General features: G+C 46.3%; 1 protein-coding gene across 7 annotated transcripts in view; it reads left to right on the top strand.

Annotated features, from left to right (window-relative positions):
- Vrk1 (VRK serine/threonine kinase 1) overlaps positions 1–17,276 on the top strand; it is an 86,041-nt gene extending 68,765 nt beyond the window's left edge. For 3 of the 7 annotated variants that reach the window (XM_021179035.3, XM_021179034.3, XM_021179036.3), the window contains exons 13-15: positions 90–161; positions 2,134–2,193; positions 3,521–3,701. In XM_021179035.3, the coding sequence (XP_021034694.2) occupies positions 90–161; positions 2,134–2,193; positions 3,521–3,552 (164 nt within the window). In that variant the 3' untranslated portion in view covers positions 3,553–3,701. Of the gene's footprint in view, positions 1–89; positions 162–2,133; positions 2,194–3,520; positions 3,702–16,132 lie in introns of those variants that run through there. The other 4 variants (XM_085830646.1, XM_021179038.3, XM_021179037.3 and 1 more) reach the window with 3 other exon arrangements.
- The last annotated feature ends 920 nt before the right edge of the window (positions 17,277–18,196 follow it).

Here is an 18,196-nt window from a genome sequence, read left to right on the forward strand (position 1 = left end):
CGCTAGTTTCCTTCAAACGCTGCCGTCCCCCATCTGCTATTGTCTGCTTTTTACTGCTTCCTTCCCTGTCTTGTTCATTTTGTTATTAGGAAGTGTGGAGTCCCAAGGAGCAATACATGGAAGCATGTCTCAGCCAGAGGCGGGCTGCAGCAGCTCTGACAGTGAGTGGGGATGGACTAAGTAGTGCTGATGAAGACAGCTCTGTTCTTTCGTGAACACACCCTTAAGCGTTAAAGCATCCCTTGTCCTAGGAGCTTATGGGAGTCCAGAGTTGTGGTAGGCTGAGCCAGGAGTGGGTCCAGGCAGGCCCCAGATGTGCTATAGCCCGACGGGCTTTCTTAGCTGCCTGCGGGGTGTCGGCAGCCTGTATGCTGCTGGACGAACACAGATGTCTTTGTTTTGAGAGTGTGTGACTTAAAACTCTATTTCTAACTGTGAAACCTGATCTTAGTCCTGCAGTTTGGGGTAGGATTGACGTCACAGTAGCCAGCAGGCTGCTAAGAACTCGTCACTGCCCTATGACTCCTGCCATAAGGACCACTTGGACTGCTTTGCTGCAGAACTTTTTTTTTTTTTTTTTGGTTTTTGGTTTTTCTAGATATGGCTTTAGTTGTCCTGGAACTTGCTCTGTATACCAGGCTTGTCCCAAACTCGTAGCGATCCACCTGCCTCTGCCTCTCAAGTGATGAAGTTAAAGGTGTTTGCCACCACGCTGGGCTACTATAACTTTTTAAGATAATGAAGAATAATTAGTCTACATTCATGCAAACTCAGAATTATTTTAATTATTTTTTTTTTTTGAGACAGTTTTACTATGTATCCCTGGCAGGCCTAAAACTTTATGTAGACCAGGCTGGCCTTGAACTTGTAGTGATTCATTTGCCTCTGCCTCCCAAGAGCTGGGATTAAATGGGCCCACCAGTATGCCTAGCATTTGCTTAGATGGTTTTTGTGGTTTCTTGTTGTAGGCCGTTTCCCCCCTAAAGTACTAGAGTAGTTATTTTACTGTCAGAATAGTCATGGGAGAAGGATTGCCAGAGGTGGTTGGAAAACGTTATTGCTTCTAGAAAACCAAAGCAAAGCAAACCAAACCGAAGCAAAGCAAAGCAAAGCAAACAGCTCAGGAGGCCAAGGGTCATACAAATGTGTGCATTTACACTCAGAGTTCAGGCGCCGGATGGTGAGTGCACAGTGCCTGACTCTCTCAATATTTTGAGAAATGGGATAAATTCCACGAATTTTTTTGGTTTGGGGCTTTAGGATTTTGTGTCTTAAATGTGTTTCAAGAACGGGTGCCTTAACGGCAGCTTTACAAATGTCACTTTCTTCATTAACAATTTTATTTTCAAACACAATTTACGGTTTACAGTGTGGTAAGAGACTGTTCTCACTGAGTGATCTTTTAGAATGCTGTGCCTTGCAAAATGGGAGCAACGTTCCTTTAATATCTATTTAGACCATTTTAAAGCTGTGTGTGATTTTCTTGATACACCTAAACTCATTTTGAATAGTTGGGGGTCTATTGTGTGGGAGCGCACTCTGAAAGCTTTCTGTATGTTACTGTGCATGCTGTGGGGTTTGTGGGGGGTGATGGGCGGTGCCCGGAAGAACGGGCCTTTAAGCCTTTTATTTCTATGCAAGGCGTAATTTTTACCAATTGAGGAAATTTGGTTATTTGCTGCAAGTAATTTTTCCCCCTCACAAAATGATAAGCTTTAAAAACCATGAATATTCTGGCATTTTAAAACTGTGCCAATATTCCAAAATTGTACTGGAAATTAATTGATGTGGCCATGATACTCATGGCTTTGTACATGTCCTCTGTTGGAGAGTGGTGATGGCTCTTCTGGAGGCTAGTTAGCCGGAAGCATGGAGGGCTGTGCCTGTCCTGAGGATTTCCTTTGGTAGAAACCAACTAGTTAGGGACCAGATGTTTCTAAGAAAACCCTGCTGAGATACTTCCCACTTTCACCTTTTGTTTATGAAAGCATGGACAAGCTTCCCCAAACTCATGTATGCTATTTTTCCTCTGTTACTAACTGCATTGTGTTATGAACATGGTTATATTATAGAGACATGACTATAACAGACTCCATCAGCCTTGCAGTGACGGTCAGTTCTGATTTTCTTTAGGTTCCAGGAGGCAGCAGCATTTGGGATTGGAGCAAGACATGCTAAGGCTAGACCGTAGGGGTAAGCAGCAGTGTTTAGCCTAAGAGTGAAGTGTCAGGTTAGGACATGTAAGAGAGCCAGCATTGCTTGAATTTGAGTGCCTGTCACCTGTCTGAGGTGGTGTTGATCATGAGCCGGCTGTTGGGGCAGTCTCAGAATGGCAGCATTTCTGATTTTCTTTGTAGATGTAACTTTAACATTTTATATGTGAAACCCTCAAAATACACTATGGAGTGTTGTTCATTTCCCAGCACAGAAGCTTTTCTGTCATGGTGGCTCTGGGGCTCTCAGCTTATTTATCTGCGTGGGTTGTTTGTGCATGACAGTCATTTTGTTGTGGTGCTCATTCTGACCCCTCACCCTCTCTGTTCCCCCCACACCCCCTTGGCCTCCCTCCCTCACCCTTTTCTGCTTTCCTCTCTTCACCTGTTTCCTTACCCAGTCAGCCTGCTCCTGCCCAGGGAGTTTCATTAGGTTCTCATGGAGTCCTGGGCCAGGGCTCCTTCCCACTACCCCAGCAACCGCTGCCTGCCTTCCTGCCTGAGATGCTCAGAGGGGTGGGGCTTCATGAGCCCTCTAGCTCTCACTGCTACTGTTGTTACTCAGCCGCAGTGTACAGGCTGTGTGAGCGGTGGGAAGATGCTCACAGAAGTCTAAGGTTTGCTGTGACTGAACTGAACAACAGTTGAACAGAAACCAGCTGTAAAAATTTTAATTTTAAAACTGATTTTCCAGCTAAGTATTAAAAACGCCCATAATCAGAATACCTTTAGAAACTATAATTACTTGTGTGGGATTAGAAATTTTGTCTCAGATTCAAAGGAAATTCTGTTCTTTTCTGAAAAGAAGTTGGTTAACTATTGACTACCAGGATGCCCTCATTCGGACATTTCTGGTCCAGAGAGCTTGAGGCTGAGAACAGGAGTCCAGTCTGGGCGGTGTGGTCAGGTGTGGGGAAGAACCCCTTGTGAGGTGGCTAGGAGCAGTCCCTGGGACCTTAAGTCAGGAGGAGCGTGCATGCCAGCAGGGAGGGCTCGGAGAAGTTCTCCATGGCATGCGTAACCCAGGCTCTCCCAGGAAGGGTAAACTCGGAAGGTGCAATGCAAGTCAGGGTTTCAAATTTTACAATCCAGACTTTGGGGAGAAATACTGGGGTGTGTTTTTGCTGGTGTGTTAAGACTAGAAAGTAACCTGACGGTTGCTAGGCTGTGCAGCTACAGTTTGGCCCTTGTATGGAGTTCATCTCTACAGCTGTCAGTCAGTCAGGCATGGAGAGGTTTGTATTTCTGATCCTGTGCTTTTGTAAGTTAATGATCACTTGTGTGACTTTCTCTGATCTCTTTTCAAGGTTCACGAACCAGGAAGAAAGCCCAGAAGTAAACGACATGCCAGGAGCCGTCTTCTCTGCCTATTCATTTGATTTTTTTTCTCCTTTTCTGTTTTCTGTTTTATTTTCATGTGAGTCTTCTGGGGTGTTAGTAATAATTGAGTGGCTATTTTTTAAAAAAAAAACACTTTATTAAAATGAATATTTTGTGTACTTTATTGAAGGATAATTTATAAAATCCTGAATCTTTAGTCGTCATAACCCATGTGATCTGGGGCTCAGGCTGCTGCGCGCTTCCCAGACTGGACAGAGCGCTCAGCAGGCTCCTTGCTTTTAAGGAATGAAGAACTTAAAGGTCTCTTTTGCTCGGTGTAGTATATAAGTCGTTGTGACAATAAAGTCTGGTCTCCATGGATTCCGGCCTTTTACACAAGCGCTTATTGAATGCGTGCTGTGTGCACTACGGAAGCGCGCAGTAAGGTATGGCGTGTCTGAGAGCAGCCCCACAGTCTAAAGTCAGAAGCAAGGATGAGAAGTGGCAGGGTGCCCTTCAGGGGAGTCCTGTCAGTAGGGGGCAGAGCCTCCCCCACTTAGATTTTTTGTTTTTATGAGTTTATTTTAGAGAAATGGTAATTTGTAAAACTCAAGTTCTCTAGAGATGTTTGTTTTTTGTTTTTTGTTTTCTTTTGGCTTTGTTTTGGGATTTGTTTTTCTGGTTTTCTTTCTCAGTCTGACTTGTATAGACCAAGTGTTCTCAAACTTCTGGCCTGCCTGTGTCTGCCTCCCAAAGGCAGTAGCTGAAGGGATTGTGGCTGTGCTCTGCACACGAGCAGAAGTGATTTCCGTCTGTATGACATCCTAGCTGCAGAGGTTACATGTTTGCACCCCACACTAGCTGCAGATACGATAGCTGTGCACCCCATATTAGCTACAGGGGTTACAGCTGTGCACCTTGCACTACCTGCAGCCTCACACCTCATGCTAGAAGCAGGGGTTATCACGTCTACCCCCACACTAGTTGCAAGGTTTTCGTGGTTAGAAAACAAGACACACAGAGTATTTTCCAACTTGTTTGGAAATGAAGCTCCGAAAATTTAGCATGTTTTTGAACAATTTCAAGAGACCTTCCTCAAAAATTACACTTAGAGCAATCAGGGTTGGGCAAATGGTGTAATGGGTAAGCAATTTGCCTGCTGGCACCATGTGTATTGAGTTCTTGGGCAGCCGTGATGTGTTCAGAATATACCTCACACGGCCTAGGACAGGCCTAAAGTCATCACCTCAGTACTTAAGAGACTGGATTGCTTTGAAGACAGTTCTGTGTAAACCATTGTGTGCATGGACAGAAGCAGCAACTGTGACTGGCTCTGTGGACTGTTGAGTCATCACTTGATGTGGAATAAGGTGCAGTCAGAAGCGGATCAAGCTGCGCTGTGGCCCCAGAGGCTACTTTCTCAGCATCCCAGACTTCCCGTGGGCCCTAGGAGAAGGGGGCCTAGAGACTCCTGTTTTCTTTAGAATATAGGAGGGTTGTAGTACAGAGTAGTGTGTCGGTTGGTCCCAAGTATATTTGTGACACCTAAAATCAACTCCCAAGTTCTGTTTTAAACATATTCCTGCTTAAAATAGGAATAAATGTGTGTGATACGGTTTTGTCTGTAAACTGTAGCCTTTTTTTTTTTTATTTTTTAAAACACAAAACAGCACAACCTGTTGGTTAAATATTAAGAAAACAAATATTTCCTCACATATTGTTTTAAACAAGTGCTGACATTTTCTCAAATGTTACTATATTGGCAGGGCTACATAAATTAGTTAAAAGCTACTAGCCAGCAGTAGCCTGGTTGTCGTCAGCTGGGCTCCTTGTTCTGCTGCGTTTTCAGTCCCTACGGAGGGAGCATGGTTCTTCCCGGGGCCAGCCTCGGCAGCGCCCACAGTTGTTGCTGATTTCTGCCCGTTGCAGTTCCGTGAGTTTATCTTTGTGCCAGCGCCTGAGCGAGTGTGCTTGCATTCTCTCCTCTCCCTCTCCAGGCCAGTCGTGGTGCCCTTCCTGACCTGACGTGCTCTGACTCTTCTGTCAGGCACAGGGTTCAGCGGTGGTAACCAGCAACCCAGCTCTCCATGTTCTCCGATGGCGGTGGTTTCTTAAGACAACACCATTAAACCAGAGCCATAAACATGCTCATTTTCTTGACCTGCTGAGTTAGCTGTGCCCATATAGACTGAAGTTGCATAGCATGGCCTCAGTGTGCCCTTTGTCTCCCTGTGCCCGGGTACATAAGCTGTAGAGTATTGTGTTTTTGTTTTTAATATGTATTATGACTGGGGTTTTAATACACTGCCCTTGTTGAAGATTTAAAAGATACAGAAAGATGTTGTAACTACCACTCTCAGCACATAGTTCATAGTCACACTTCGTATATTTATACTTTATTTTAAAGCTTCATAAACCACTCCACGATCTCTTCTGGTTTGTTTGTTTGTTTGTTTGTTTGTTTGTTTGTTTCGAGACAGGGTTTCTCTGTGTAGCCCTGGCTGTCCTGGAACTCACTCTGTAGACCAGGCTGGCCTCGAACTCAGAAATCCGCCTGTCTCTGCCTCCCACATGCTGGGATTAAAGGCGTGCGCCGCCACACAATGTTTTTAATGTCCTAGTTCTTCATGAACATTAACAGTGTATCTGTGTGAAGTCAGTGTAGAAGTAGTGCGTCGTCTAGATTTGTTACCCTTTTATAACCTTGCCTAACGTTGGACTCTAAATGCTTACCAGTATTTCACATTAGAAACAACGTTCTTTAACAAAATTGGGCAGAAAATTTTGTCAACATTTATGACAGACATTCCTTAGATTTTAAAAAAGCAGACCCCAGGCCAAAGACTGAACGTTGCTGAATGCTCTGCACGCTCCTGTCCATTAGCACTTGGCCAGCTTTGCCTGGTGGCATCTAATGCCGTGGACAGTTTGCGTCATACCTGCCTTTTCCCTGAGCCACCTTGTCCCCCACCAGTGAAGTCGACTCCCAGATAAGATTTTTGGAAGAAGGGTTTTGGAAAATAATGGGGTCACCAGGCCGGGTCCTGCTGTGTGAGATCAGTGCCTTTGTACGAGGAAGCAGAAGACCTGACCCTTCCCATGTGTGACTCCAGTGGGAATAGCATCTTGTGCACGTGGCCTGGGACCCGATGCCTGTTGTTTAAGCCTCTGGTTTGTTCTAGCCTCAGTCAGGACAAGATTGTCAAGTGAGTTTGTTGTTACTGCTAGCTAAACAATTCTGTATTTGTAAATTAGCTGTCCTGTCTTCTATCCTGTGTGCTTGTGTATGTTGCTTGTAGATTAAAGACCAGAGACATTTGCCACGTCTTTTTTATTTGTCTCTAATTCTTAAAAAAATTTAAAGGATTTATTTTTATGGTTTTAGTCTATTGCTTTCTATTATAATTTCTGCCAGTGTTTTAAATTATTTTCTAACTAGAAATCAGAAATATATTTTTTTAAAGATTTATTTATTTATTATATGTAAGTACACTGTAGCTGTCTTCAGACACTCCAGAAGAGGGCGCCAGATCTCGTTACGGATGGTTGTGAGCCACCATGTGGTTGCTGGGATTTGAACTCTGGACCTTCGGAAGAGCAGTCGGGTACTCTTACCCACTGAGCCATCTCACCAGCCTGAAATCAGAAATATTTAATGTGACTTTTTGTTGTAAAGTTTCTGGATTTGCAATTGAAGTGAAATTTGCTGTGGTATTTGTGTGTGTGTATCTGTCTGTCTGTCTGTCTGTCTGTGTGTCTGTCTGTCATTAGGCAAGGCTGACTGGTACTCCAGGACACCCAATCAGTAGCTTCTCCCTCTGCTTTGCTTATGTCATGTTCTCTTGCCAGGTCTATTACTGGACAGTGCTTGCTCTCACTGACAGATCCTCATGTCAGCGTCCCAGCCTCGTAAGTGCCACCACGTGCTGGTTCTTACTCATGGTCCACCTTACATTAACAGGAATAAAAGTGGGAGAAAATAACTTACTCTGTCACCACAACAAAAGTCAAGCTCTTGGCCAGCGAGATGGCTCAGTGGGGAAAGGCGCTTCCTGAGCAAGCCCGGTGACCTGGCTTTGATCCCCAGAACCCATGGAGAGAACGCTCTGCACAAAGTTGTCTTCTGACCTCTACACACACACCCGGCACACCCCTCCCCCAAGTAATAAGGTTTTACACAGCCAGCTCTTACCTTAGATTATGCTGTTCCTAGTCTACTCCATGTGTGTGTGCTACTTAATTGCAGTGGTTGGGTGGATAATGGTTTTGAAAGGTTGACAGGCCATTCTATAACACTATGAACACACACAAACATACCACGCCATACACACAGCGTGTGAGGGAAGAATTTTTGATGGTTATTTCCAGTGATAGCGGAGCTGAATTTGCTCAGGACAGCTAGTCGATTGGTTTTTAGGCATGCTCAATGCTGTAAACTGCTGCCGTCACAGAAGAGCTGTGCTTGTGTTCATGGAAGGCCAGCACTTCACCTGTGGAAACCCCACAACTGGTCATGGGTGAACCTTCCATACAACTACCGATAGATAGGCTGTACCAGATGTTTACAGGAAAACCCTTTGACAGCATTAACTTTGTAGTGTCTTGTGCTTCAACTCCAGGGGATCCAGTACCCTTCTGATCTTCTTGGGGACCCGACACTCAAGATATACTGTAAGACATGCATGCCAGTAAGACATTGATACACATAACAATAAGAACTTATGGAATGAGAGGATTTCTCAGTTTAACTTTCTGACCTTGATGAGAATTAGCTTAGAATCTAGAGTGGCCCATCTTTGTCAAGTCTGAGAGGTCCTGCAAGTGTCCCTATGGCTTCCCTGTCAGGGCCCAGTGTACTTGTAGTTCCTAAAGGTCAGAGCACCTGGGCACTGCTGAGCTGAGGGCTGGAAAGGCCTGGGAGTTCACTCGGGAGATCACAGTGCTGCTCTGAGACTGCCCGGAAGCCTAGGAGGGGTGGTGCTTCCGCTCTGGTGCTCAGCAGCTCCAGAGAGCTGTGTCTGCTGCCTCCATTGCACCCTGAGGTGTCAGCAGAGGTACGGAGGGAGAGGCACTGAGTTAATGCAAAAAGAGATGGACCTTTAGTATCCCCAAGGCTGGGCAAGAAAGATGCTTTGTCAGGTTAAAGGCACTTGGCCATGGATGCCTGACAACTCATGGTAGCAGGAGAGAGCTGAACTTTAAAGTCACCCTTTGACTTAGACACATGTACATGCACACCCACTTACACACACATACACATCCCCCATGCATGCGTGAGCATGTACACACACGCATACCAGCAATAAGCTTTAAAAAGAAAATGATGTTTTCTGAGCATTGTACAGCTTCCTTCCCTACCAAGAATGTAACATAAAACATCCTGATGTTCTGTCTTCATTCAGTGACTGACAGAATATGGATTCCGTTCAACTGGAGAGGGGCATGTCCTACTGTGGTTGGTATTGTGGTTCTACAGTGTATGGTCTGGCTCCCGTGTGCCTGCTGACACACACACACACATGCGCATATACACTTTGAACACAGAAATTCCTAGCAGATAGTTAAAAGCTTGTGAAATACAATCTGTATGCAGCATCATTTGAAGAGCCATTTAGACATTTAAGATGTGAATGGTTTTGGTTCCTGCTCCCGCTTCTCTAAAGTTCCCAAACCATGCTCTTGTAATCCAGGCACTGCAGTCCCCAATTGTGCCCTCAATATGCCATGCAGAGTGTTTTGGTTTTTCTTGAATTAGATGGCTGAAATTGTATCAAAATGGCATCCAGGGCCCTGTCCCCGTAGAGGTCAGAGAAGCTACACTCTGCAGAAACACCATTTGAGGTCAGGAATCCTAACACCTGCTGTTCCCAGTGGACCGTGTGATGTACTCAGAGCGTTGAAGGGGTCAGGCTAAGTGAGCAGCCGCCCGTGATACCCGGTTGTCTATTAGTGTAGCAAAATTGAGGGGAAATAGGAAACTTTAAGATGGGTGTCTTTTATTTTATTATTATATTCTTTTTGGTGTTATTGTTGATAGTCCTATTTGAATGTAAAGTTCTGAGCACAGAAGAAGCGAGCTGTCTTTGGGCTGCATTTACTGCTCTTGATGATTCCAGTTGTGTGTAAATATTAGAAAACAGCAGGGTCCTGCATCCCAAGAATCACTTGAGCTGTGCCACAAGACAAGTGTCCTTCCTGGCACTGCAGTCATGCTACCCGGCTCTCCTGCTATTTCTAATCTGTGCGCACAGCCGTGAAAAAACTGGACTGACATTTACAGGCACAGCAGGGAGACACTTGACTAGGGAATGTTAAAGACTCCAGTACCTCCATTCAAAGTGGCCACCACACACGATAAATCTTCACAGGAGAGCTGGGCGGCGCTCGGTTGATGCTGTAACGAGGGGATCTGTAATGAAGCAGGGGAACACACCATCCCCTCCGATCAGCTGGTGAGCAGTCGGGTGTTTATCGTGGCTTTCCTTTAGACCTAGCTACTAGAGGGACACGGCTTCTGCGGAGGTGAAGGAGTCCTTTCTTTTGCATCATGCTTTTTGGAGGGCGTTTCAGCCTCTCCTTGTCACGTCATCTAACTTGAGCTTTGCAGGATTGTGCCCCAGTCAAGGGACCTCTTTTGAAATGGGCCGTATGGAAAGAGGTCAGCGGCTCTCAGTCTAGAGCTCCACGGCCACCTTCCCTGTCTAGTTGCAGCAGGCTACCAGATTTGTATGCCAGAGCACCAGGAATGCAATTAGGTTTGCTGTGCGGTGTCGGGCTGGCTTCTCAGTAAAGAGTGTCTTTCCCTATGGGAATAAGACGAGACAGACTGTCATTTGCTCTTCCTAATTCTGCTTAGCATCATCGCTAGGCTTTTTTTCTTTCTTTCTTTTTTTTTGGTAATTAGCTATCTTAGTTGGCTCTTAAATTTTAATAGCCAATTGAAGCTGTGTTTTAGCCAAGTCCCGTATCTAAATTGCATTCAGCCCATTAACAAAGTTGGTTAAAAGGCTATTAAAACCGAAGCCAATGTATGGCGGCTTGTGTTTGTATCTTCACAGTATCCGTCGGTGGCTTGTGTTTGTGTCTTCACAGTATCCGTTGCAGCCTAAAGGAATGTGTTGCTTTTCAACAAAGTTCTGCCCAGGCTGGTCCCAGCCTCCCTGGGGGAGAAGATGGTCAATGAGAGAGAGTATTAGCATGTGGGAATACTCAACGTTGGCCCTGCCTTGCTGTTTTTGTGTCTTGTAGGAGGCTCCTCTTCAGGTTTGGATTTAGTTTGGTTGGTGGTGAAGGAGGGAGAAAGAAAGACACACTGAATCCTTCAAATTAAAATTGACAGTTTTTGAAAAGTGAGTAATTGAAATGATGTTTTTTACCCCCCCTCCTTTCGGCTGATCAGAATTATTAGCAAAACCATCTGAGGCACCTTCTGGTAGGATTGTAGTCTTGCTGGGTTCGCTTTGTGAAACATTCTGGCAGGCACTGAAAAAAAAATCTGTAGTGGAGCCAGCACATAGGCACAGAGCACTCACTGCCTAATTGACAGGCCCATTGTTGCCCTGGCTAGATCAGAAGGCTGGCCGGGGCAGCACCACCACCGTGCTAGCTTTACCAGATTGGAGCTTCTTTCTGTGTGGAGTCCTTCCTTCAAATTGTAGCCTTGTTTCTGTTCTCAAAGGTGCTCGGTTTCACAGCCCTTTATAATCTGTGCTACTTTCAAAAGAAAATAAATGTACGGGGTTGGGGGTGGGGTGCTGGTCCATATTTCTCAGTCACTATGACCCTGGGAATACAGATTCCTGGAGAAGCTGGAGGCAGAGGCATCCTGCTCCTTGACTAGGCTGACTGTCCACAGCCGTCACCCCTTGCCCCCCTTGAGCAACACCAGACACCATGTTGCCACCGTCATGTTTTCTGCCTCAAAAACAGATAAACTAAAAATCCAACTGTAAGCGACAGTGTTCCTTCACGGATTGCATTGTGCCACCCTCAAAAGAGGCAAGTTCGCTCAGAGCACTCGCAGCTCCGCATTTGCTCCTGACGTTTAGCCCAGTTGTCCAGGCGCCCAGCCCCGCTTCTGTGGTGTTGAGCCTCTTGGCAGACAGCAGTGCAGGTGGTTGTAGAGAAGCCCAAGAGCATTTTCACACACTCTTGAGCACACACACACACACACACACACACACACACACACACACACCATGTGGTGCTGAGGTTCTTGTATTTCCACCCGACTCCCTTTCACAGCCTTTGCCTGAGGGCTGCGTGGAGTGGTAGGAGATGTCTTCCTGTCAGGACTGCCTGCGCTGCAGGGCTCTCTGCTGACCTTTCCCCTGTACCAGATGCAGATAGAAAAGGCAAAAGAAGCTGTTTTATTCCCACAGCTCAACGCAGTGAACCCGGCACAATGAGAATGTGTGTGGAACACGAACCGGCCTTGAATAAAGTAAGCCTGGCTTTGAAAGTCAGGCCACCTGAGGTTGCCTGTGTAAAGTCACCAGTCTGCTTTACACACAGAAGGTCCTGGGTTCAAGCCCCCGTGGAGCCATGGCCACAAAACAGACTCTTCATTTCAAAAGTACCCTGGATAAAAACATTATGAGACTTTTTTTTTTTTCCCAAGCTGGGCCTGCTGATGCACACATTTAGCCCCAGTACTTAGGAGGGAGAGGCAGTCGGATCTTTGTGAGTTCCAGGCTAGCCCGGTTTACATAGTGAGTTCCAGGACAGCCAGAGATAACCTAGTGAGACCCTGTCTGGAAAAAAACAAACAAACGATGAGGCCACACTCTTCTGAAAGTCAGGTGGGATGGCTCCTACGCAAGATAAGATGGGGTTCCCGGGGCCCTCCCCCAGCCATTCAGTCCCCTTGTGGGCTCTGCACGACACAGCCCTCATCTAGCATTGGGAGCTTCTCTCCCGTGGGTGACATGTGCATATGTGGTGTATGACAGAACGATTGGGGATTAAGGTGAGCAGTGGAATCTCCGAGTCTAAGAATCTGAAGAGAGGAAACTGCTGCTTCTTGCCCTAAGAAAGGAGAGACTCCCGGAACAAAAGAAAGCGGAACTGCTGGTGCCTCGGCAGGAGCCCGATGGAGCAGTCCAGTGCGCACCATCCGAGTAGCCCAGTGGGGATCACTGCCTAGTCGCCTACTTTCACCCGTGAGTCCTCTCGCCAGAGGAGCTTTGGGACAGTGGCTTCCTGGAGTCCACTCGGGCCTGAGCGCAGATCCTCAAGCTCCCAGCAACCTGCTCCCGTTGTTACAGTGTCCCCGCCGCTGGTTTCCCCCCCCCCCGCCCCCCCCCACCTCCCGGGCTGTGCCCCACGCCTCTGGGGTTGGATCACGTTGCTTGAGCTGATGTTCTTCCTCGGTTTACCTGTCAGGCATGTGGCTCATCACCAGTTGCTGAGGAGTGGGTGTGTAGGAGGTAAACTATTTTGAAGCCTTCCTGATGTAAGGTGCTTTTGTTCCCCCTTTGTCTTGACTGATAGTTTGACTCATGTTGGATTATAGATAGGAATTAATTTTTCTTAAGAACTTTGCTGGCTCCATTACTGTTGTTTAGCAAACTCGAGCGCGCTCTGATCTCTGTTCCACGCGTGACATTTCCCTCCCTCCTTTCTTCTCCTAATCATCCTCATTTTCATAAAATGAGGTGGTGTGGGCCTATTTCCTGGGTGTGTCCTGGAAGTTTTTATTGAAATAGCTTTTGACAGTTTCCCCCTTTCCATTTCCTCTGTTCTCTCAAGAAGTTCCAGAACATTCATTGTCTCCTCTCCGTTGCTGTATTTCCAGGGAGATTTTCTTATGTTCTCTTCCAAATCTTCAGAATGAAAAAAAAAAATCTATTGTATCCCCGATTTCCTGAAGTTCTTTGTTTTATTTATTTATTTATCTTTTATTAGATATTTTCTTTATATACATTTCAAATGCTATCCCGAAAGTTCCCTATACCCTCCCTCTGCCCTGCTCCCTTACCCACCCGCTCCTGCTTCTTGGCCCTGGCATTCCCCTGTACTGGGGCATATAAAGTTTGCAATACCAAGGGGCCTCTCTTCCCAGTGATGGCCGACTAGGCCATCTTCTGCTACATATGCAGCTAGAGATACGAGCTCTGGGGGTTACTGGTTAGTTCATATTGTTGTTCCACCTATAGGGTTGCAGACCCCTTCAGCTCCTTGGGTGCTTTCTTTAGCTTCTCCATTGGGGGCCCTGTATTCCATCTTATAGATGACTGTGAGCATCCACTTCTGTATTTGCCAGGCACTGGCATAGCCTCATACGAGACAGCTATAACAGGGTCCCTTCAGCAAAATCTTTCTGGCATATGCACTAGTGTCTGGGTTTGGTGGCTGATTATGGGATGGATCCCCGGGTGGGGTAGTCTCTGGATAGTCCATCCTTTCATCTTAGCTCCAAACTTTGTCTCTGTAACTCCTTTCATGGGTATTTTGTTCCCTATTCTAAGGAGGAATGAAGTATCCACACGCTGGTCTCCCCTAGTTCTTTGTTTTCTTATTTAATTTTAAGAGTGTGACCCTGGTCTTAGTTTGTAGCTGCAGGATTTTATGTCTCCAAAGATTTTAATTATAGTACATCAGTGTTTTCTTTCTCCATATAGTTATTTTATTTGTTTTAAATGGTGTGTGAGTGTGTGTGTGTGTGTGTGTGTGTGTGTGTGTGCATGCGTGCGCCTATGCATGCTCACATGTGCTCTAAGATGTCAATTCTTTACCCCCACTCCCCACCCCCGGCATGAAGAGTAGGGATGGAACTTGAGTCCTCAGGCCTCGATGACACGTGCCTTTACCCACTGAACCATCCCAGCAGTCCTGAATATGCGTCATCAAGGGATGCAATGACTTTTTCAGGGGATGGTGCTCTGTGGCTTTGCGGGAATGAGCCCTCAGCCAGGTGACTGGCATTTGGAGTTTCTGTGAGGGGTCGGTGTTTAGAACTGTCATTTTCTATAGTCTGGCTGGTGGTTTTTAGAAGAATTTCATCCAGTCTGAGGACTCCAGGAAGCTGAGCTTGACATGAAGGGTTCAGTGCAGTGCAGATGGCTTCTGCATGTGGTCTCCGTGAGAAGAGACGGGCTACTGTGAGAATCAGGGGAGAGGCCAGTCATTCCAAAGACCTCAGCTGAGAGCACCTGGCACTCAACATTTCTCAAAAGTGCATCTCACGAGCTGGCCTTGGGGGCCAGCATCCCTCCACTTCTGAGCTGCATTGAGGGAGGTGCGCAGTTCCTGGCAGGTGTGTGAGCCACCCCTAGACAAGGAGAGGAGAGGGCTGGCAGCCAAACTCAGAATGTCGGAAACTTCGGGCTTAGTCCTTGTGTCGGGGTAGGATCGGGAAGCTTTGGAGTGGGACCTCTTCTGCCTTTCTCCGCTGGGACAGTCAGGCCAGGCATTTCCTTAGAGAAGACTTCCCGGCTTCCTAGCAGAGGTTCAGCTCTCTGCCTAAAGGTGGGAGGTCATTGCAAGGGCAGTGTTTCCAAGAAACTTCTACCACTGACCCCGTGCCTTTATCAAAAATCATTTAGACATCTGTGAGCCTATCAGTGGGATCTCTCTTTGATTCCTTGAATGCTGCCTTTCCCTTTGCCACTATTGATTAAAATCACTCTATGTAAGGCTGGGGTGTAGCCAGTGAGGACTTGTATTTGGTCCCCAAGAACTTTATAAGGCCAGGCTGGTGGTGTACAGTTATGATCCCAGCACTGGGGACGTGGACAGGTGGCTGTGTGAACAGGTGGCTGTGTGGACAGGTGGATCTGTGGACAGGTGGACAGCCAGTCCAGCCTGATGGGTGAGCTCCAGGTCTGGTGAGATGCCCCATCTCAATCAATCAATCAAGAGTGGATGACTCCGGAAGACTAGCCCTTGAGGTTGACATGTGCACATGCACCCATACACGTGTGTTACACATATTTCCTAAGCACTATGCCTCACCATTCCTTGAATTCTGCCCTTTCAGAGCTAGTGATAGCTGCTCGAGGACCTCTGTTTTCCATGCTTTAGAATAAGCGTGATTATGTCGATGAAGCCCTGGAGATTGTGGTAGGAGTGGCATAAAAATTACAGACTCATTGAGGAGAGGCTGGCTCTTCTCATAATGTGTCTGTCCATTTATTTACAATTTCTTTGGTTTCTTTCCTTTGTATTTTCTAAATGTAAGTAGCCAACCTTGTATGTACTTTGTTAAGTATAAACCTAATGATTTCATTTTCTTAATTGCTGTAGATTGTATTTGAAAAACTTCTACTTCCACAGGTCACTGTTAGTATGAAGTATAAATAGCTAGTGTATATGTATAATTGCGTGTGAGTGGATAGCTCATGGCCACAGTCCTAGAATTCTAGGGGCTGAGGCAGGAAGATTATGAGTTCAAGGCCAGCCTGGTGGGATAGCATCTCAGTATGAAACAATAGAAACTAAGGAGTGTGTCTGTCTATATGTATTCCTATGTGTATGCACATATGTGTCCCTGTGATGAGCTTGCATCCTATGATTCTGGTGTTTTATATACTTGGGTGCTGAGGTGTTTCTTGTGGGAGCTGAGCCCTTACCTCTCCCCTGTCGTCTTCTCATTGCAGCTGTGTGTCTTCAGATGAGTGGATTCTTTGTGGCCACCTTGTTTCTACTAGGAACTTCCACTGCCTGGTGGACTGTGACATTGTTTTCCATTTTAAAAATAAATTCTCCCCCCTCCCTTTTTTTTCTCCTGGAACTAAAAAGGTGCCTTATTAATTTGTATTAGAATAAACCCTCTGCATGTCTGGCTGTCAGTTGTCTTCCACGCTGTGTCTGTTATAACACCAGCATCTTCCAGCACGCCTCCTTCCTTGAACTGGAGACCTCCGACTAGGACCATTTGTTCTTTAATGCTGAGGAGTCCCTGGGCTCCTTCTCCAGCTCTCTACCTGCTGCTCCTTCTTGGAGTGATTCTGGACTTGTCTGCCACTCTGCATGTCAAGTCTCCTATTCCTATCTTCGTCAATCAATCAATCAATCAATCAATCTCTCAATTGTATCTCCAGCTTTTTGCTAGCATGTACTTAAATGCTTCTTTTAAAAGGTTCATAGCAATATATTTATATGTTGTTTGAAAATATATCTTTGATCTGTCTTTATACCTGGAAGCTCTAACTGGGTATAGACTCTAGGATGCAAATTATTTCCCTTCAGTTTTTTAAGTGACCACCCTTCCATCTTCTGTCTAACATTCCATGTAGCAAGATCTCATTTAATCTTTATAGCACCCTAAACAAGAGTGCTTTGACTTCCCAGGACTCTGAAGAGCCATTCACAGTGAGTGAACTGTCCAGTAGTGTCTGAGCCTCCACAAGATACTACATGGAAGGGCTGGGGTTGGCACGGGGAGATGGCTTGTAAGGCTGTACATCCCAGAAGAAGCTCAATGCCAAGCAGATACGCTGTAGTGGCGTCTCAGATTATGTTCCCAGACTCGTAACTGGGGCATCTGCAAGGCACACGGCAGAGTGCAAACATGCTTCAGCTTCCATCGGTTTTCAGGAAAGATATGGTTCTCCGTCTCAAGTCCGCTCTCCTGCCTTCTGTTGAGCAGCACATACTCCAGATAGCCATTAGCCCAGCTGCGGCTATCAAAGAGAGACAGGACCAGGATGACTCTGTGGAGCAAGAGTGATGCCCAAACCCAACGCTCACCCTGATAGCCTAGTGGTGGCCAGCAACCCCTGCTATAAATGTTTCCAGAACTCTTCTGTTCGTGGTGTCAATAAAGAAGATAAACGATTTGGGGTTTTTGTTGTTGTTGTTGTTGTTGTTTTCTTTAATCTGTGTGAAGGGGTGGCAAAGATAAGAAGATAACTTTTACTCATCTTCCATCTTGTTTGAGATGAGGGATTTTTAAAAAAATGGTCCTGGCCATTATTTGACATGAGTCTGAGACACCAGGTACACAGTGACTCCCACCTTTCCAGAAGCCTGCTGTTGTCTGGCCTGCATAGATCTGCAGAGGTTTTTCGTAAGCTGAGCACTAACATAGGAGTTCTTTGTGTATTGGGGTTGAAATCTTATCACCCAAGAGGCCCTCCCTATCTTATAAATAAAGCCTCTAGTTTCTAGATCTTAGGGTCCTTGGAACTTGACTTTCTCTTCATGATTTTAAGGGCACCCCAGGCCCTCTGTCACCTCATGTGACTGCCTGTCCCTACAAGGTCTGGATCAGGTCTCTCCCTCTGACATGAGGAAATGGGATGAGTAGCTGATAAAATGGCCAGGGTCACAGTGGGTGTTGCTGGCTGGCTTACAGCTGTACCCCACATAACGTCATTGAGTTAAGCCCCTGGGATTCTCTCTGACTCTGACTTGGGAAGATATCTTCAGTCAGAACATTGCTGAGGAGGGCCTCTGGCTCAACGGCAGCAGATGGGTGTGCTGGCCAGTGCTTAGCTGGCCATTCCTCAGGATTGGTACGGGACCTTAGTTTGTAGAGTTTGTCTCTTGCTCTGACACAGTGTTCCACCACGACCTCTACACCAGTCAGCGCAGGCACACAATCGCTTCCACTAGTCGGTGCCAGTCAGCTCAGACACTCAGGTGTCTGGGAGCAAGGCAAGCCTGCGTACCACAAGGGAGACCTCAGCCAATCCCAGGGTCACTGGGGCTGAGCTGAG

The sequence above is a fragment of the Mus caroli genome, unplaced genomic scaffold (assembly GCF_978045245.1).
Source record: "Mus caroli unplaced genomic scaffold, Mus_caroli_1 scaffold_14, whole genome shotgun sequence".
Lineage (NCBI taxonomy): Eukaryota > Metazoa > Chordata > Mammalia > Rodentia > Muridae > Mus > Mus caroli.